A 21,023-nucleotide genomic window follows, 5' to 3' on the forward strand; every position below is an offset into this window, starting at 1 on the left:
AGGCTTCCTCTAGACTTCCTTCCAAAGTCTCTAAGGACAAAAGACAAGTACTCCGGACCCATCTAGGATATTAGGACCAAGACACCTGCTTTGTTTAAGACAGGCTTGGGTGACCTTAAGAATTCTCTCCAGCTTGGAACATCTGTTCTTCTAAAGGCAGAGCAGGCAGGAATCTGAACCAGGTGATTAGAACCACTCCGAGTGAGGCTCCTGGCCCCCACTCTGAGACATTTTTCTCCAGACAAATGCCTTGGCTTTTGAATTAAAATTTTTACATCTGCTTATTTATCCATTCATTTATTATTGTAGTGTGTGTGTGTGTGTGTGTGTGTGTGTGTGTGTGTGTGTGTGTGTGTGTGTAACTTGTGTTCTTTCTTTCCATCATGTTGATTCAGGAATCAAACTCAGGCTATCAAGCTAAGCAGCAGGTACCTTCATCTGTGGAGCCATCTCACCAGGCCATGGCTTTTGATTTATGCACAGGGGATAATGCTTTCATAGCCTGCTTTTTACTACTGGGCATAAGAAAAGCTGGAAAGTCAGTGGCGAGCCACCCCCTTATAAATGCTGGAGTGTGTGGGGGCAACACCAGAGCTACCATATATATGCCCAGGAGAGCCAGCCATTGGTGCATTGGTGATTTTTCCTGTTTTAATCCAGTATCAAATTCTTTGTTCCTCAGAGTTGATAAAATGCTGAACATAAAATTTGCTGTATTAAGAAGATAGAAACCGTACTAGGATATGAAGAATGTAGAATTGTAGCCGGGAACTGTTTCCAGGTTCATTAGAAACCTCCCAGCAAACTTAAGAAGGTAGTTCATTTAGGAAAGTGCTTGTCTTACAAGTTCAAAGACCCAGATTCAATCCTTAGATCTCACATCTAGAAAAAGTGAGGGGTGATGGTATGCTCCCTTAATCACACTTCTGGGGAGGTAGGGACAGACAGATCCCAGGGGCTTGATGGTTAGTTAGTCTAGCTTACTTGGTGAGTGAATTTCAGGCCAATGAGAGACCTGTCTCAACAACAAAAATGATCAATACCCAAGAAATGACACCCAATTTTGTCCTCTGTCTCTGTCTCTCTGTCTCTCTCACACACACATACATGCACATGCACCATGCACATAGGCAAGCAGGCATGTGCACAACACACACACACACACACACACACACACACACACACACACACACACACACACACACACACTCCTCTTTCCAGAACTTTGTTTCCTTGTTTGGTGAATAATATTAAGACTAGTAACTTTCCTTATATATACCACCTTGTATGTGAAAGTACACATTGCAGTATAAATGCCAGAGATGTGATTTGTGGGCCTGAGTGCTCTAACTGAGTGGCTCATACAGCGTAAATGTTGGTTCTAGGGGGAGAAATGGGCTCTGAAATACATGTTCTACTTCAATATTTAATCAAAATAGTGACTCAATGTAATTCCAGCACTGTCTCCTTCAGCTATTAATATTTTGAAAGGTCAAAAAGAACGTGCAAAGAAAGAGAAGTATTTCTAAAAAAAAAAAAGAAAAGAAAAAAGGAAAAGAAAAAGAAAAAAGAAAGGTGGAAAAACCCTTTTAGTAAAATGTCCTGAGCATCTTAGAAGGTTGATGTGTCAACACACTCTTCCAGCTTTCAGTTGAAGACTTGGCCACATGATTTAAGGGTATCAAACACATACATTTTCACTAATTAGGCTCCTTGCTAGTACTTTGCCCAGAGTCCAATGTCAACTTTTCAGTGGCTAGTCATTCTAACCTCCCGAGTGGTTCTATTTACTCACTCAATAAAAATCCATTGAGCATCTGTGTGCTGGGAATTATTCTTAGAACTGGAGGTCTGTCAATAAATTAGAGCAAAAGTTCATACCATCAGAAGCTTCCATTGCAAGCTGAATAACGTCAAGTAGCCTTCCTGGGTTAGAAACTGTTTGGCGGAATTTCAACTCTGTTTATTCTCACATTTTTTTTTAAAAAAATAAAACACACGTTACACTTTCCCCCATTTTACTGAGACTTGTGGAGGCTGGATATCTTGCTAGGTCAATGTGTTTTCTTGTCATGATTCAAACCCAACCAAACTGATACTAGACTATGTGTTATCATTCATTTTGCCAAATCTTCCTTTTCTATTTGGGGTGAAGTGTAGGAGGGCAATTTCCTGAAGATTAAAATATAGTGAAATTATGAATACAAGAGTATTATTTCTATAGTAATGGAGATCTATCTTTGTAGCAGTTTTTCAGTAGTTCTAAACACTATCTTCACTAACTACTCTGAGGTGAAGTATTTTGTAGGGGTCTCAGCCTGAATTGACATGTCTTCTGTCTCAAATACTACAGAAACTCCGGTGACTCATTTTTCTGTCTTCAATGCCTAATCTTGTATTAGCATCAAATTCTTCTTCGTGAAGACACAAAATGTTGTACTCTTATTTGCTATACCAATCTTACTGAGAGCCAGCATCAGACATAAAAACAATAAAACAAGAGTAATTATGTTTAATAGGATAGATGATTGTTCACTTCTTAAATGATGCCATCTATTTAAAGTTGGAAACCACAAGGACTGTTATAGGACATGAGCTATTAAAAGAAGTGTATAACCCTGGCACAATAATTTTGTGTGGGATTCTTGGAGTTACAGTTTGGCAGATTCATGAGGTCATCCTATTTTGGTGCAATTCTTAAGAGCTGTTGGTACTGAAAATGTTTCGTCTGCAAATTTTAACCTTCCCTAGCATTTGAACCGGAAAGAAACACTAGAAACTTGGTAGAAGCACTGCCTGAACCCTGATCCAACCTACATTTACTTTAATTTCCTGGACATTGAAATTCTTCAGCCAGCCCTGTGTCATGGACCACATTTTATCCCCAGCAGAACAATTTGAGTTTTTGTTTTTTTTTTTTCGTTTTTCAAGACAGGGTTTCTCTGTGTAGCTTTGCGCCTTTCCTGGGACTCGCTTGGTAGCCCAGGCTGGCTTCGAACTCACAGAGATCCGCCTGGCTCTGCCTCCCGAGTGCTGGGATTAAAGGCGTGCGCCACCACCGCCCGGCCCAATTTGAGTTTAAGACCAGCTTGAGATACATATGAAAGTTTCACACACACACACACACACACACACACACACACACACACACACAAAATCATTACTGAACAATAGCCTTTGGTGTTCTCATTCATTTATTCTTAAATAATTACCAAGCATGGAATACTGATAATATTCTGATGAGTAAATAGACCTGACACACTGTGCTCATTGTACTTACTATATGATAGCAAAGTCAGACATAACCGGGACGGAAGGGGAGAAAGAGAGAATTCGAGGAGTGAGAGAGAAGGGACAGGAAGGAGGGAGCATAGGAGAGAAAATGAGAGGAGAACAAGGAGAAAAATGTAGGGTGAGGAGGACACTGAAGCAACATGAAGAAGCATTAGCAACAGCAGCAAGAAGAAGAGGAGAAAGGAAAGGGGTTAGAAGAAAAGGAAATAAAATAATAAGAGAGGGGGAAAGGAAATGGAGGATGACATGGAGGAAGGAGTTTCTAAGGGGGGGGGGGGGAGAAGTTTTAAGAGTACTATCAAGCTGTGGCATAAGAGAAGACCTCCCTGAGAAACTTCTCTCCTTGGGAATTCAGGCAGCTGAGGAGCAGAAGAAGGCATGAGTGTTTCTGTTGATCTGAATGAAACATTGTGGTTGAGGAATGAGAGCATGGTGAAGGATGGTACCATCTGAGCCAGAGTCAGATGTGAGATGTGAAACCCAGGAAAGAAGCTCTTGGGTGTAGGAACAATGAGAAAGCCAGTGGCATTTGCTTGTATACCCTAACACATTGTATCAGGGAAAGATCCAGTGTTGTGCATGGTAAATTGTAAGGGGGAAAAGAGTAGGTACAGGGAAGTTACTATGATTCAATTTTTTTTTTTGCACCAGAGCAGAAGGAACAGAGATCAAGTTAAATAGAAGTCAGCAGGTACAGCAGACTAACCATAGAGACAGAAGAGGAGATGTAGTGGGGGTACTCTTGAAGCGTTCTGGCTTGGCCCACTGCATGAGTAGAACAGAAAATGTTGGGCTCATCTGAAGTCAAGCCCAGAGTAACAAGTTCGAGGAAACAGCCTGATGTATCATATACCATCTCTCTGGGATGCAGGGTGTTTCTTGGACTTCTCTTTACATTCTGATTGCTGTACACCTAACCAATTATTCTCAAATCCTATAAGAGCCTCAGAACCCTGGGCTTCAAATTGTAAAGGATGTTTTAAAATTATTTTGTTCAAGCCATCCTCCTTTGCACCAAATCCCTGGCCAGGAGCATCTGGCTTCTGCTGAGTACCTCCAGGGATGAGTTTTTAATCTCACAAAGCCTGGTGAGCTTTCAAAGATTTATAAATAGGAAGGCATTCATTTCTTCCCCTGGGAAATAGTCCCACCTGTCTCCAGACACTACTGTTGCTTTGCACTTCTTCTAGTGATATAAATTATACATCAGATGAAGCAACATCTGATCTGGTTCTTTCTGGTCCCTAAATCGCACATACACAATTTTTTTTAAAAAAGCCCTAAATACTCGGAACATGAAAATGACTGTTCACTGTATTTGTCTTAGACATCAGATAATCAAGGATATGACAGAAGCCATAATTTATCTCAGGGACTGGCTGATGATCATTCAGAGAATACACTGTGATTACACATTGCAGCTATTTTCGATTAGACATTATATTTTCATGCTAGTAATGGAGAATTAAATTAAAATGAACTAAATAAAGCGTGAGTATAATTTGTACCAGTTAAAAACTCCTAGTTGACCATGATGGTACACACTGGAAATCCCAGGATTTAGAAGATTAAAGCCAGAGGATAATGAGTTCCAGGGCAGCCTATGCTATGTAGTGAATCCGTAGTTAGTCATAACTTTGTTCCAAACATTCATGTATACACGCATGTGTACTTGAACAAAACAAAAAGTAGGAATCGCTAGTATATGATTCATATAATGGCCTAAAGGTATAATTTGTTTCCTAAGACTCATGTTTCTTTGTCATCTGTTCTCATCTGTGTGACCTCCAGCTTTCCTCATTGTCTATGATGGTCAGTGGCTGTTTGAAGGGGGAACTTATGGAACTTTTAGGTCATAGTTTTATAGACTCACCCCACTTCCAGTTTCCTCTTTCCATATATTTTCTGTGTATAGATGGAGATGTGATCTTTTAGCTTCTCTTTCCAGCTGCCATGCCTTCTGTTTTAGTATGGACTCTCCCTTTAGAACCACAAATCAAAATGCACTCCTTCTTCTATAAGCCACTTTTACTCACGGTGTAACTAATATCCCATGGGTACTCAGAATCAAAAAGAACCATTTTTCATACCAACCAATAGCAACAGCGGCAGTGAGAAGTGATTGTCAAATGTGAGTGTGTTCTAGTTTCCTCCACTTTTAAGAACAATGAAGATACATCTTTAATGGGAAATATCCAGAAGGAATTTTCTTAAGAAATGGTTCTCAAATGTCACAAAACAGGAATTTGGTGATGCCTTGGTGGGTCATGGACCAGAAGATGTCAGATGGCAAGGAATGAGGTGGCAGGACCTCCTTTCCTTCATACGACATTGCAGTATCACTTTAATCAGCTTAGGATTTGATTTAGTTTGGCAGGAAATCTGCTGCAATTCTAAATCTTCTTTTGTTCATACCATTTATTGGAAGTAACTATTTCTTTCATATGGGCTTTCCTCTAGTTTTATTGAGAATATATTACTTTGCTGTATTATGTAGGTTTGTTTGATATTGGGATGGATCTGCAGTTTGACATATATCCATGTACATGAGAAAGGCCTGATGAAACAAGTTTTATTATCTGATTTTTTTCACTGTGCTTTAAACCCAACCTTAAGCTGATGACTAGCGAGATCTTTTGTGAAGCATATTAAATGGAAACTTGTAGTCAGAAATGCTTTGCATAAGGAAGGGAGTCTATGTGTGGATGCCTAGGAAGACACATCAGCACTAACTGAGAACAAAATAATTTCCCTTTTTTAGTAAGAATGTTCTAGATACATGGCAAGGGAGAAGTCCTCATGAATGATATTTTTGTGTATGAGAGGAAGTGATGAACATGTTGCTTGATGTTTAGTGGTGACCTTCCCACCCTGAGGTACATAGCCCATGCTTCCAGTGTGCACCAATCTTGCCATTGGAGGTTAGGGATGGCACAGCAATTCTGTTTCTTTCATCCACCACTCAAGTGATTAACAGATGGATTTATCCTATGAACTATCTTTCCATGTTTGGCAGAGTTTATGCCAACCCCTCAGCAAAGCAGTCTGCTGCTGTATGCCACATTAAACTTGCTTTGTTAAAGGAGTAATATTATCACTCAGCTCTTGGCCCCTCTTGTTTATTAGGTTCCAAGCCTTTCTTATTCATTTATTAAAAGAGACATTGGCAAGAGGAATCTAATTTTCATCTGGTTATAGGTGAAATGACTAAGCTATCGCAAAATGAAGTAGGTTCCTTGAGGCTACTTTGTCTGCTTCCTGGGGGCTACAGACAAATAAAACTCTACAGAAACCACACTCCCAAGATATCGATATTCAGGCTCAGTAAATGGCAGATCAATCATTGTTGTAATGTTGACATAAAAAGACTTGTTGATCACAGCTAACACAGCTTTTTGAAAAAGCCAGCTAGGCAATCCTGACAAGTGCCACAGAGTCACTAATTAGATATTCAAAAGAAACAATTTTCTGCCAATTAAATATCACAGTCATCGCTTCAAAAGAAATTCAATGACTGAAATGACACATGGTCTTACAACAAACAGTGTTAATGCAGCTCAACCACTGGCAGAATTAAATACTATAAACCGTATCGCAAGATTTTTTTTCTCTCTCAATATATGTTCAACCATTTCTTATGAATGACTTTCTTAGAAGCTCAAGGTCAAAGACATTGAGTTGTATGTTTTGTAAGAACTGTCATTGTCTGGTTTAAGAAATCAAATAAACCAAGACACCATAAAAATCCCCATATACATGTTCATTATAACTCAGGGAAATAAAAATTTTGTGTCCTATGTGAACATTTGGTAATTATTTCACAGTGTTTAGATATTTTTTCTTCTTTTTGTGTGGAGGTATGTGTGATATGTATACATGTTTATGTGGAGACCCCAGACAGAAGTCAAGAATATTCTTTTCAGATACTTTTTCTTCTTTTTGTGCGTAGGTATATGTGATATGTATACATGTTTATGTGGAGACCCCAGATAGATGTCAAGAATATTCTTTATTCTTTGAGGCAAGGAAGATCCTCTTACTCAACTCAGAGCTCACTGATATGGCTAGTTTCCTTAGCCAGCTTGCTCTGAGGATCAGTGCTGAAACAACAGCTCAAGCATTTGTTCCCAAAGAAGTAAAATAAAGAGTGAGTTCTGAAGACACTAGAGAAAACATTAGATAAATGTCATAGATTGAGGTGCTGCCTTGACTCTATGACACTTACAGCCTAGCTGTCAAGACAGATGTGGAGATCAGGAGTGACATAAAGGAGGCAGAGCATATGGGAAGAGAGGGTATGATATAGCACTGATCTTAGCTCTGAGGATCCCTTTATATCCACTCTATACAAAACCTTTTAGACATGATGGAAATTTTGGCTGCTAGAAGCCAAAGTCTTTTCTTTGGTCAAAGTCACTGAGAAAAATCCAGAGCAAAAATAGGTTGAGAGTTTGTGGTTTCTGTGTTTTTAAAGAAACGTACTTACAGAGTTTCAAAAATATATCTAACTGTCCATTGGTGCAGTTCCTCTCTGGCTGAAATGACTTGGGTAGACCCCGATAGCTTATGTAATGTCATTATGCACTTTGTAGGAGACAAGGACAATGTCTATACCTCATAAATAGAAGAGGCAAGAAGGCTTTGTACTCACTGACTGCTCACCACTTAGAGACATGAGCCTGTCCTCCAGGATGGGGTACTCACCACTGGGCCAGGAAAGCTCACCAAAGAACATGGGGAATTTTAACTTTGAGCTTGCTCTCTTTGACTTAGTGTCTAGTGGGCAATAGAGAAGTGAACTGCATAGGCTAGTACTTCATGGAACTAAACAGAATAATTTCTTATAAACATTTTTGGGGGACTTTCTGAAGATTTTTTTTAACTAATATCATTGGATGCATGGCTTTAGTTTGTCTGTTGGCAGTTACACTCAAACTGGTTCAGTTAATGTGTAACCTGATTTTTACATGACAGAATTGAAGCCAAAGGAAGAAAAAAAGAAGCTGAGTAATTTTCATGCTCAGGAAAGGGCTTGCTTTGTTCAATGCCCTCCCCTTAAGAGTAAGGCAGAGCACCCACCCCCTTGCTTGTAGAATACCAGAACTCAGGGTAAAAGAGGGGAGCAATGCTTCTCAGGATGCACACATAGTGAACATGCACCAGAAAGGCTACTACAGTTGGGATGCCAAGCCAAGGAAGGGATTGGGAACATCCATGAACTAACAAACTGATGTGGATCCCAGAGCCAGAATACTAAAGAACAGAAGACAAAGGAGAGGGCAGCCTTTCTCTTAGTATTTTGACTCTACTTTGAGTGGATGGATGTGGCCCATTCACAACTTTCAGGGAGTCATGTTGGTGAGACTTTATGGGTGTCACTTATGACACTCCTATAAGATGCAGTCTAACAGCAAACTCTTTGTCCCTCTGCCTCTTACAATCTTTCTGCCCCCTCTGCCACAATGTTCCCTGAATCTTATGGGTGGAACTGCTTTGTCCCATCCATTGGAGCTAGGCTCCACAGCTGCATTTTACTGGTTGTGGTTCTCTGTGTGATCTCCCTCTGCTGCAAAGAGAAGTTTCCTTGATGAAGGGTGTAGGCAATACTTATCTATGGGTATACGGACAAATATTTAGAATTTAGTTAAGGATTATGCTGGTTTAGTAATGAGGCGGTTGTAGAGAACAAGGAGCTGTACATGGGAGGGCTTGGAGGGAGGAAAGGGAAGGGAAAAGGAAGTAATTATAATCTCAAAAAGTAAAAGAAGTTAAAAGAAACTTTCAGAGATAGACAAGTAACCACAAGTAATTCAGTTCTATAACTTTTATTTTAATGAGATGATCTGGATAACACTTTGAATTTTTCCTTACATTATTTAATAACTTATTTAGCATATGACTAGTGAAAACAGCTTTGGCTTGTTGGACAAAGCACATCACAGGGTAATTTCTGATGCACTGCATAGAGGAACTGACTCTGTCACTGGCTTCTCATGCCCTGTTGGTGTCTCTGTGAGAATTGGGAGTGGAGGATTAGAAGGAAGGAGATAGGTAGGCCACAGTCGTTCATTCCATTAATTTAAAAGAATGACATTGAGAGCTGTCTTTGTGTCATGTGCTATGCCAGGGGCTAGCGACCCAAAGATAATATGACCCATTGGTTGTCCTCAAGAATGTGACAGTCTGGTGGTCACATTCCAGGTGATGGCTTTGTTGTGATAGGTGAAAATTCAGGGCATAGCAATGTTCCAAGAGAGAAAATTGAGCCTTGTTGAAGCTACTGTCTGTCCTCCTTTGTGTGGGGATGATTATCTAGGTTCTCCAAGGAGTACCTCAGTTGTCACTGGGAGGTCAAATAAACAGAGCTTCTGGAACTGCAGGCCTTCCTGATCTTACCTGACCTGGGCTAGACTCTTCCTCCTGCTTCCTGGTTACCAGACTTAGGAGGACTTTAGCTTGTGATAGATAAGGTGATTCTGAAGTAACTAGCCTCAGTCCTCTCTGTGGCCTTTTGCATGAACTTCATCAAGAAGGAAGAGCTAATGCAGGGCATGGTGGCACATGCCCTTAATTCCAGTACTCGGGAGACAGAGTCAGGTGGATCTTGGTGAGTTCAAGGCCAGCCTGGTCTACAAAGCGAGCTCTATGACTGCCAGGGCAGTTACACAGAGAAACTGTGTCTCAAAACAAACAAACAAACAAACAAAAAACAAAAAAAAAAGAAGAAGAAGAAGAAAGAAAAAGGAAGAGCTACCTCTTCTTTTCTAGAGTTTGAACTTCCCTTTGCTAGTTCCTGTAAGAAAGGTTTCATGATTGAGAGAGCTGGAATCAAAAGAAGCCAAAACTTGGGGTCTGTTTGAGAGGCTCCTGGCAGTGTGATCAGGATCTATCTGAGGTGTATGAGCTGGTTTTCTGGATTCCATTACCTATGGTCGGACATCTTGCTCACCCTTGATGCTGGGGGAGGGGCTTGATCTTGCCTCAACTGAATGTGCCAGACTTTGTTGTCCTCCCAAGGCAGGGGAGCAGGAGGAGGGATGAGAGGGGGATCTGTGGTTGGTATGTAAAATGAATAAAATTTTTTAATAAAAAAAGATTAAAAACTTAAAAAAAAATATTTGCTGAACCCTTTGCTTTGAACACCAGGGACAAACTCCCCCACCTCTTCATTGGATTCACAAACTCCCTGTCCAAATCCATTCAAATATCAGATCCATTAAAGCAAGCATAACCTGGTCAGTTTGGTACCCAGCAGAGCTCTAGGACCTAAAACCCATTAGGATGCAAACGAATGCTTAATAAACAGTTTACCTACTAAATATCCATTCTCCCATTCTTCCTGATTCAAACCCAATGCTGTTTTTGAGAGGCAGCAAACTCTAATCTATTTTTCATCATTTCTTGCTGATGTAGTAGTCATGTGTCACAATTTGGTCCCTAAAATATAAACAAGTTGATGCTTTGTTAGGCATGGGTCCTAGAGGAGTGCTCAAAAGGAAAGCAGATTCAGTTAGGGCCCATTTGCCCCTTTGCCCCTTTTTCTGAATGCAAAGTAACCTTGGTTACTTGTAGATGTAAATAAAGTATCTTTCAATTGACCTTGAGGAAAAGGCCTCCTATAATAGAACTTTCCTAAGGACAGCTCCCATCCTGTAGGCAGAACTTTCGCTTCATGAGTCTTCCTGTCAGAGAGGTCAACATTTAAAAAAGCAACTTGATAGATTAATGAACCTCAACCTCTTTCATAGCTGATATGAGACACACACGGAACAACCAACCTCACTGCCATGGAAGAACCCAGGTATTTGAGGGCAATCACCATATTCCTCTGACATTCCTTCTGTCCTCAAATATAGCAGTGTTTTTCCTATATGTTTTTCTGGTCCTGTTTTGTTAAAATTTGGGAGCTATGTTTCTTATGTTCTAAGTTGAAAATACATATGTTGTGATTATGTACTGACTATTCCTTAGTAGTCTATTTTATAAGCAACCTCAACGCGTTTGTTATGTAATCATATAGGCAAACACATGGACACACACACACACACACACACACACACACACACACACACACACACACACACACATATGCGCGCGCATGCGCACGTGCACAAATGAGGAAAAGGTTCTGAAATTGTTTTTTCCAGTTAACTGGAAAATCAGTTGGTACAAGACAAGGATGTGATTTTTAAAAAAATGAAGTGGTTATGGGTTTTGTTCTCAGATAAAATTTTTATATGTTATGTACTTTAAATATAAACAGCAGTTTAAAAATTCACTCACTTAGAAAGAAGCACCCATTAATGTAATTTAAATTTCTTTTCACATCTTGTTTATGTCCTCACCATATAGACCTTAACATTATTTCCTGATCTGGAAGAGTCTTGTGCTTCATAGGCATTTTACAATTCGTAACACCAGAGTTTATGCATATATCTCAGGAAACAGCAAATGTGATAACCCAGTATCTAATAGATATTTCAGATCTTGTATATATTAAAATTATATATAATTCAGATAAAGAAATTCACATTTCAAGCATTCATTTAAAGCCTAGTACAGAGATATTTATGAAACAAGACATCGTAGGTTTATTTGACAGCAGGTCACAAACTCAACTCTTCGGTTGGAAAGATAGTCCCATGGAAACATTTGCTAGGAAAATGGCTTTCATTCTGACTAGGATGTGGCTGGAGCCTTCCACAGAACACCCAGCATCCCCATGGTTAATTAATCCACTCTGCATTCTTCTACTATCCCACAGAGCTGACTGAAAAACCTTGCAGTGAGAAAAGCTGGCCTCTCAAGCCTGCTCAAGTGACCTGGCTTCCTAAAATACCCTTCATAAACAAAACTCACATGATATAATTTGAGTGTGTAAATCCAATTACATTTCCCAGGGAAGCTCAGGGCCAATTACACTGGCTTCCCCTGCTGTGGGAGGCCGACAAAAGCAGCGTTCCTGTACTCATCCTGAGGAAGATATTATTTATATAAACCATTATCTGGCTGATTGAGGTGAAAACCTATGTGTCACAGATGTTCCCCAATTTCCAATACTGTTGCCAGACTCGAGACTCTTACTTCAGTTCTGAAAAAAGAATGTGCTTCAGAAACAATATGTCAAGTGTAGATGTATTGCCCAACTGCATATTTTGGGCCTATTGGTCTCTCAGAGAAACAGTATTATTGTGCCCATTTGTTGGTGAGAGAAAAGGCTTGAGATGAATATTGCAACTGTCATCTGTGTCCTGGAAACAAATACATGCAGGATGGACTCAAACGGATCAACTTGTGATGTGAATAAATCAGCATCCTGAGAAATATTTAGACAACAGTGAAATGTCACAGATGATTGTAGTAGTATCCTCTGATTATGTGTGTGTGTGTGTGTGTGTGTGTGTGTGTGTGTGTGTGTGTGTGTGTGTTGCTTAATCTTTTCCTCTTATGCTTGGTTTCACTTCATTTTAGTAAGCTTTTAAATGCCATCAGTCGTCAAAGTGTAAATATGACTAATGCATCTGTCCTACTTAGTCCCACATTGAAGCTTCTGCTTCAGAATCCAAGTTGCTCCCATCCCCCCTCCCCCTGTTTCAATCTCATCATGTTCTGGCCCACCCACGCCAGTCAGGTGATACAACTGGATATGAAGGGAAACAACTTCGTAATGAAATCTTGCACAGCACATACCACACAATCAGTTTACAATTCTCTCTCCATACGCAGACACCAAAATCTATTTGCGAGTCGCAGGCAAAGATGCCCACAGACCAGGGCCAATGAGACTTAATTGATCATTTGGGTATCACTAAAAAATTCCTTACAAAAAACCATTCTCCAACATTTCAGACAAGCAAAAATACAAATCAAACAAATAAATAAAAGGCAAAGCAACAATGTAAAGTGGAAATGAAGAAAGAGAAAAGAAAGGACGTGAAGGGCAGACATGTATTTTTTTTTCCAAGCAGGAGGAGTAATATCTCCATTCCCTAGCATTCAGAGGCACCTCTTTGGAAGGCTGACATTCAAATATGCTTTTGAAAATTGTTTTTTTTTTCCTCTTCAGATTGCAGTTTTTATTTTAAGCCTGTGTGAATATTTTGAAACAATGTACAGAAGTAGGGGTACTCAGGGTTTAGAAACTGCACACAGCAACTAGAGAGGTGAGTTAAGTCAGAGCCCTGTCTTAACCATTTTAATGGGTAGTTCTGTGTTCTGAGGTGTTTACCAAGTTAGGGGTGATTGAAATCACTTGCCATTTATTGTACATTAAGAAGTCACAGAATCCCTCTATTAGATTTGAGTTAGATACAAAAAGTCCTCTTCTTCGACAGAGATGTAGAAGTGCACTTCTGTTTAAATTGTATAAATGAGGAGAAGCTCTAACTCCATTATCCCTGCTTTGTTTTACTCTGAGGTCAATCCCTCACTGAAGTGACCAGAAAGGCATATTTAAACCCCAGTTCTAGGCCTCAGCTGCTCATGTCACACACCCTATCTTACCTGCTACAATAGCATTCTGTCCTACAGGATTACTGATAGAACAAGCAGCAGCCTAACTGCTCCTCACTATTTGTCAAGCTCAAGGAGCATGACTTAATTAGTATTTGTCTGGCTGTAGCCTCTGCTGTTTGATGAGCTGTGTCTATGACAGGAAAGAAATTCCTATCTGACAGCATGACCTTGAACCTGGATTAACCCGGATTTGCATACCTGTCTGCATTTACTCAGAGTTATCTTGCAAAATTCACTTCCACTCTACACATCTACTTATCTGCTTCACCAAAAGGCAAAGGTGACTAATTAGTCACTGACTGTAACATTTTAGAGTCCCTCCCCTAAAAAAAGCACAACGCAGTCATCTTTTGGTTTAATAATATTGCTCTCAGTTTTCCAATAACTAAATGATTTGCATCATCCTGTCTCTAATGAGCTGAAGAATGAGAACAAGATGAATTTCAAATGTGAGGTAACTCTTCTTATTGTCACTAGTAATTAAAACAGAATAAAATGGTAATCATAGCTATGGTGCTTAGAAGGTATCTGGCCTATAAAACAATCTACCAAATGGAGCCTTATTGTTAATATTTTATTTATGCATAAAATGTCATCTTGTAATGCATTTTCTGATTAATGAATTAATTTGGCAGGATAAACAATTGGTTTAAGACGGGGGAAGTATCACCTTCCTAGAGAATCTGGGAAAGGGACCCCTAGTATTGCTGATTTGTCTTCCATATGTAAAGCTGACATAAATTAAATTGGTGACTTAAGGGCAGATCCCAGGTTCCCTGCAACTGAATTTTTGTAGAGGTGAAATAAAAAGACCAGTTCCAGTTGGGCTTTGCACCTTAAAAAGGTTCCTTATTGTTTCCACTGTTACTGGACCCAGAAAATATGTAGGCAATTTAGGCGATTATTTATACCTTCTCAACAATAATCACTTGTGGTGTGTGTGTGTGTGTGTGTGTGTGTGTGTGTGTGTGTGTGTGTGTGTGTGTGTTTGGGGCAGGTAGTGATTTAGTTTAACTGAGTAGAAAGAACACAAACCATTTCTATGCTAAGAAGAATCCTCTCTTGAGTGGGTCTTTTAAGGTTAAATCTCACAACCACAGTAGGAAAAGAGCTGTAACACAGATTCACAAGGGGGCATCGTCACCTCATACAGAGGGTCTGCAGGGATTTGAAGTAAGGGAGATGCCCTTTTAAGACACAGATTTAATTCCTTAGGGGTGGAAAAAGTAGCAGCAGATACTCATGGCTTGGATTAAGAAGGCAATCACTGGCTTGTTTATTACTTTTGAAAGTGGCATTTTCAGTGAAGCGAAACAGCTGACTAGGTGTTGTTGACACTATTTTCTCCTTTTAATCCCATGAGTCTTGAGAATATTAAGTTGAACCTGAGCCATCCTCTTCGAAGGAGTTAAGATTAATGTAGAGATGATATTCAAAGGGTTTATGGCCTTCAATTGACAGATTGGTATCCAGCTGAGCAGAATGATGAACTCATTTCAAAGAATCTATGCCATTCTGGCATTTGCCCTCTCTTAATTCCCTTCTGGCTTTTTCATTAAATGCTCATTGATGTAGTATATGTTCTACTACTCTCTTGACTAGCGAAAGGGGCCCACCTTACTCTTGCTGAATGGTTAGCATTGGAATCCAAATTTTAAGTCTGCCCTTACCACTCCTCAGCCTCAGGAGGTTCCCCTTTGTTTCCAAAACTCTGACCTTTCTTCTTTGAAAGAAAAACAAAGGACATTGTTGCCTATATACCATTATCAGGCATAATAACACCAATAAAGGCTCTTAGTTCTAAGTAGAATATTTCGCAAATGCCATGGTTTGTGGTTTGATTTCTCCAGTGTTCAGGGGTAAATGCTTATTAAACTTAATTGTGTATACATGTATGTATAGATGTGCATCAGTGGAGGGTTCTTTCATTAACGGAGAATTTGTGAAGTTGAATATCTTATAATCAGGTGATGAATAATCCTGTTTGTGTGGTGAATTTGTTAGGTGCCTACTCTGTGCCTGGTGTTTGTTTAAGTGATAGGGATAGAATAGTCAATACAAAGGGCACTCTCTTGCCCTCTCAGTGTGTGTGGGTCCTCAAGAGCATTGAGATTTCAAGAAGAAACACAATAAGCATAACAAAATGATGAGATAATTTCAAACATTGTGATTGTTGCGCAGAGACTAAGGCCATGTTATTTATAACAAAGCAATGATAAAGTCCTGTATCAGCGAGAGTGGCCTGTGAGAGTTTGGACAAAGAGAACGTGCCAGTCATATGAAGATTGGGGAAAACTGAATCATAATGCAGATGTCAAGACTCAGAAGTATGGGAGTTCTTGAGATATTAGGAAGACAGAAAGATGGGTGGAGAATTTAGGATCTGGAGAAGAGCAGAAGAGGAACTATGATTGGAAAGAGACACAGCCACGGGGGGATGGGATAGGCTGTGGTGAGGACTTAGGATCTCACCATTGTTGCCCAGAGAGTGTTAAGTGTGCTTTCTGTACTAAACATATAAAACCAACCAGTATTTATAATTGAATGAATGAATGAATAAATAAATCAGGATTGGAAAAGAGATAAAACCTCCACTTCACCTGCATGATCTAGGAAGCTTGTACCCCTAGGGGGCGCCAAAGGCAAACGTTTAAAGGAACTTGTAAACTCCCCCCGAGCCCCGCCCCCCCCCCCCCCCCCCCCCCCCCCCCCCCAAGCTGAAGAACACTATGGTCCAGGTATCTTCAGTCTGATGAAAGGTTACTCGGCCTATGAAACCCTATTAAACAGATAACCTGCCCCAAACAGAAAGGTGAATGGATTTCGTTTACATATAGTTGGCCTTGATTTTCACAGTGGAGAGCTGTTTATCATAGGATGGGAGTGGGAAGACATTGAGGTTATTTTTAATCTTTCCCCATCTGGTAGTATTTGAGTAGAGCATCAAACAAATATGGAGCCAGAATTTGCTTGCTGGATTCACTTGGCAAGGAAAATATGTCTATACTTAGAACTTCAAAGATATTCATAATTTGACACTTAGGGTGTGTTTTTCTAAATACTACCCCGGCATATTTGATGAGGTCTTTCAGTAATGTGCACCAAGGAAGGCTACTGTTCAAAGGCAGTGGGTTGTAAATGAGATTTTTCTGTATACATCAGCTATCTATGGTTGGTGGTGAAAACAACTCAGACTGGGTTACGTTTTCAAAAAAAGAGGAGAGAAGCAGGAGAAAGATGAGGATGCAGTGGGGAGGGGCAAAAGAGAAAAGGAAATGATTTGCTGACATTTAAACATAGTAAATAACATGAAGAGAAGAATGCGAGTGTTTGGAAGAAAGTGGGTTTAAATGCAAGGGGTTCCAATGTCTGTGTACAATGTCCGTGTCTGACTACAGCTGAAACTTTACTATGCATTGGTTTGGGATGTTTTGAGAGTATATTCAACATTGCCTACATTACAGAAAAGTTCAGCTACTCCACTCTCAGAAAGGCTCTTATCTCCCTGTTTCACACCCGATAGCTGCAGCCACATGCTTTATATATACTATTTGCTTTTTCTGCAAGACACACATCAAAAAACACTGTCAAAGCAGCTAACCAGATAAGCAACCTGAGCAAACAAGACACGGATCCTCCATGAAAGAGAAAAGACCCTAAATCCAGTCAAACCCCAGAAGGCAATGATGCCAGTGATCTACAAGCCACCAGTCATTTCTAGTAGGGATGTCCATTGTAAGAACTATCTGTTCATACTTGGCCAGAGGAGTTTTAGTGTCCAATATGGCAAGAGTAAGCAGAGATGTTGAGGACAGGACAAATTCATACAAAATGACCCCTAGCCAAGCACCTCCCAGTTGTTTTCTTCCTAAATCAAGTCTGTTGCTGTTTCCCTCAGCAAGTGAGAAGCCCAAGCCCCCATGCTCACTTTCCCTGCTAAAGGCCAGATATTTGTTAAACAAAGTGTCAGGTCATTAATTATCAATTGGTTTTAGTGGATTTACAGAATAGGCTCTTTGTCTACCTTCCCAGGCACAGACAACACGAACTTTGTTCACCTAAGCACATCCATATTTAATGAGGAAGAGGAAGACACACGGGGAAGAAAGGAGAGTGACAGAGTTGGGAGACTCCATCTAAGTATTTCATTAAAGTCATCGACGTTCAAACGTCCCTTTCAATTAATAAAAACTCCCATTCTTTGCCAATAGCCTGCCATCCTTCAATTTCTGAGACCTATTTATTTATTTATTCCGAGGGCTGGGTCTGGGCACTGTAATAAGAGATGGAAACCACAGTAGATTCCCCAAGGCCACTAAAATTTCCCAAATAAAAACCCTGTCATAAGATTGTGAAGGATGGGGGGAGGGGACCTATCGGAGGGCATCCAGCTCAGCAATTCCATGTTTAACAAAGCTCGAATCCATTCAGAAAAGGCCGCGCAGAAACCGAAGCCTTTAGAGTCCCTGGAGGAACCTGCTGTGAGTCAAGCAAAGCGCCACCTTTTAAACCTAGGTGTTCCTCCTTTCTCTCTCCTGCTCCAGCGCCTGTGGACTTTGGGTGTCGGTGTGTGAGGCAAAAAGATTTTCCCAGCTGCTGTTAGAGGAGAATTACAAACCAAACTGGAAGAGTAAAGTTAGTAGTTAGTAGAAGAGTGAAGTTAGCCGCCGCGTAGTTCCACTTGTCCTGAGGCTTGAGGCCCTTCCCCCCTCCCCGACCTCTGCCCCCCCCCCCCCCCCCCCTACGCAACAGAAGGATGCCCAAAGCCCAAGTTAGCTAGGGGAGCAGACTCACAACAGAGTGAGACGGCCCTAGCTCTCTAGAAGTTATTTCTAAACAACCCAGCGGGGTGGAGCGGGGGGAGCAAGGTAAGCAGGAGTTACCTGGTTGATGGAAAAGACTGCTAGCCTGGGTATGAGCACTTGAAGGGTGACTTGCAGCAGCGATGTGCTCAGGCCCGCCAGGATGGCCCAGGTGAGTGGCAGCGGAAGCATGCTGTAGGTGGCGAAGAGTGTAAAGAGCACGTAGCCTATGCCGTCTCCCAGAAGCCCATAGCCCAGGCCCGCTGCCAGAATCTGGGTGGTCATAGCTACCCAAGTGACCACTCCACTGTATTGCAGGTAGGTGTGTGAGGTGGTGTCCTTCCTGACCACCACGAGGGCGCAGATCACCACCTCGATGCCGGTGAAAAAGCCCAGAAGGATGCCCTTGAGTGGGTCCATGGGGGCCGAGGCCAGGCTCAAGTGGAGGACCAAGAGGGTGAGTTTGGTTAATACATCCAGCACGTTCATAACTACCTCGGATTTGCGCCTCTGGCCCAGGAAATAGCGTTGGTAGAGGCGCTCCAGATCCCGAGACTTGAAGGAGTTGCGTAGGGTAGGGAAAATGACCCCTCGGTAGCTGTAGCCCCCATTGAGGAAGAAATCCGAGTTACTCGGGGCACAGTCAAGGTGCAGGAAGCCCAGGTCGCCCCCGCCCCCGCTGCCACTGGCGCTGCCGCTCCCGCTGCGTTCCGGGAAGACTTTGGTGCTGCCGGTGTTATGCGCTCGTTCTCCGGGGCCCAGGGAATAGAGGGGCAGCACCGAATCGCCAGACAGCTGCGGCGCGTGGTTGTTGGGTCCGCTGCCCGCAGGGTTCGAGGCTTTGCGGGAGCCCCCGCCGCCGCCGCCCCGGTGCCCGTGGATGAAGCGCTGCTCGGTGATGTGCCGCACCGCCGTCTGCCACAGCAGCCGCTGCGGCCGGGAGCCGCTCCCGCCGTCGCCGGCCGGGGGCGTCGGGTGGATGGTGTAGAGTTCCTCGCTGCCGCTAAGGCAGTGAACATCCGTGAGCTCCATGGCTCGGGTCCGCAGGGAGGGAGGCGCAGAAACTGGTGGCAGCAGTTGGAGGTGGGGGTTCCTAAAGACCCAAAGGCCCTCTTGGCAGCGATCCCTTCTTCCCTAGGCTGCTCGATTGCAGGAGCCCTGAGCAGGGCCCCCACAGGTCAGGTCATAGTGCTCCTGAGAGCAAGAGACTCCTGGTAGATTGCAGCGGACCCTTCAGTCCTGGCGAGCCACCTTCCCGCCAATCAGCGCAGCTTGGATACGCAGTGACAGTGGTGGCTATTTGTCTGCGAAATTCTCGGCGCTCTCAGCCAAGCAGTCCCCTTTCTGCGCTCCAGCTCCTTGGCTGGTTTTAGGCTCAGCGTCTTGGCGCAGTCTTCGCTGTCCAAGAGGCGCCTCGGCGCCGCGCTTCTGCTGCGCGTCGGGCGGGTCCTGGCTGCGGCACTGGGCTCTGGACGCCCACGTCTCGGCGGCTGCAGAAGGGCTGGCCAAGGGTGACCGATAGCTAGGGTGGGTGCTAAGTTAGCTGCTGTGGGCTGCAATCATCGCCCTTCGGATAACTCCATTGCGCCGGCATGGGGAGCCGGGGCGGAGCTGGAGGCGGGCGCAATGAGGCAGGAGGTGTGGGTGATGGTGAGGTGGCAGCCCCGCGGGAGGGCAGGAGAGAGGTGGTAGCCTCAGCGCTCACAAGTCACCAAGCAGTTAATTTGGAGGTGTGCTGAAGCTTTCTCTTCGGTTCCTTCCTGGTTGTCTCCACTTCCAGAGGGAATACTGACAGCGCGGGTTCTGGACCGATGCATTCCTCAAGGAGGATGGTGGCGGGGCGCTAGCCCCAGGGTCCCAGCCTCCGCTACAGGACAAGGTCACCGCTGCTAGCAGAGATTCTGAGGGGTCGCAGTACACAATTCCCATCCCCTTCACTTCGCTCTTTGGAGTTCATTGGGCCTGCCTGGACCTGGGGAGGAGGGGGGGGGAAGCTGTGGGGAAAGAACAAGTGGGGAGGGCTGCAAAGCCAACAGCTGAGTACGAAGAGAAGCCACTGGCGCCGATTCCTGAAGCTGAGAACCCAGCCTTGGCGGGTGAAGGGCAGGCGAAAGATTTGGGCGAGAAGAGAGGCTCCAGGCAGAGTGAAAGTCGATGAAACGCCTTGGGATCCAGGGAAGCGCGGTGCCACTCAGGCGCTCTGAACCACGTAGCGGGACCTGAGCCTGGGAGGAATTAGGAGACCTGTCAGAGCGGTCAGACACCCGCGGCGACTTAAACCCACCCCCGCGCCAAACCACGCCCCCGGAATGGGGAGGAGGATGAGAGGTGTGGGGGCTGGGACACGGCGGCACCCAGATCGGCCCAGGATGCCCCAGGTCTTGAAGGCCCGCACTAGAGGGTCGGGAGGGC

The 21,023-nt window shown here is 42.9% G+C and overlaps 1 protein-coding gene across 3 annotated transcripts in view; it reads right to left on the bottom strand.

The window, feature by feature from the left end:
* The window catches only part of Adcy8 (adenylate cyclase 8), a 225,049-nt gene extending 204,236 nt beyond the window's left edge, over nucleotides 1-20,813 (bottom strand). For 2 of the 3 annotated variants that reach the window (XM_052747909.1, XM_052747908.1), the window contains exon 1: nucleotides 18,693-20,813. In XM_052747909.1, coding sequence (XP_052603869.1) covers nucleotides 18,693-19,643 — 951 coding nt within the window. In that variant the 5' untranslated portion in view covers nucleotides 19,644-20,813. The remainder of the gene's footprint in view (nucleotides 1-18,692) is intronic. The other variant, XM_052747907.1, reaches the window with a different exon arrangement.
* Between the last annotated feature and the right edge of the window lie 210 nt (nucleotides 20,814-21,023).

This window comes from Peromyscus californicus, unplaced genomic scaffold, assembly GCF_007827085.1.
Source record: "Peromyscus californicus insignis strain IS unplaced genomic scaffold, ASM782708v3 Scaffold_20__1_contigs__length_68692818, whole genome shotgun sequence".
NCBI classification, from domain to species: Eukaryota; Metazoa; Chordata; class Mammalia; order Rodentia; family Cricetidae; genus Peromyscus; species Peromyscus californicus.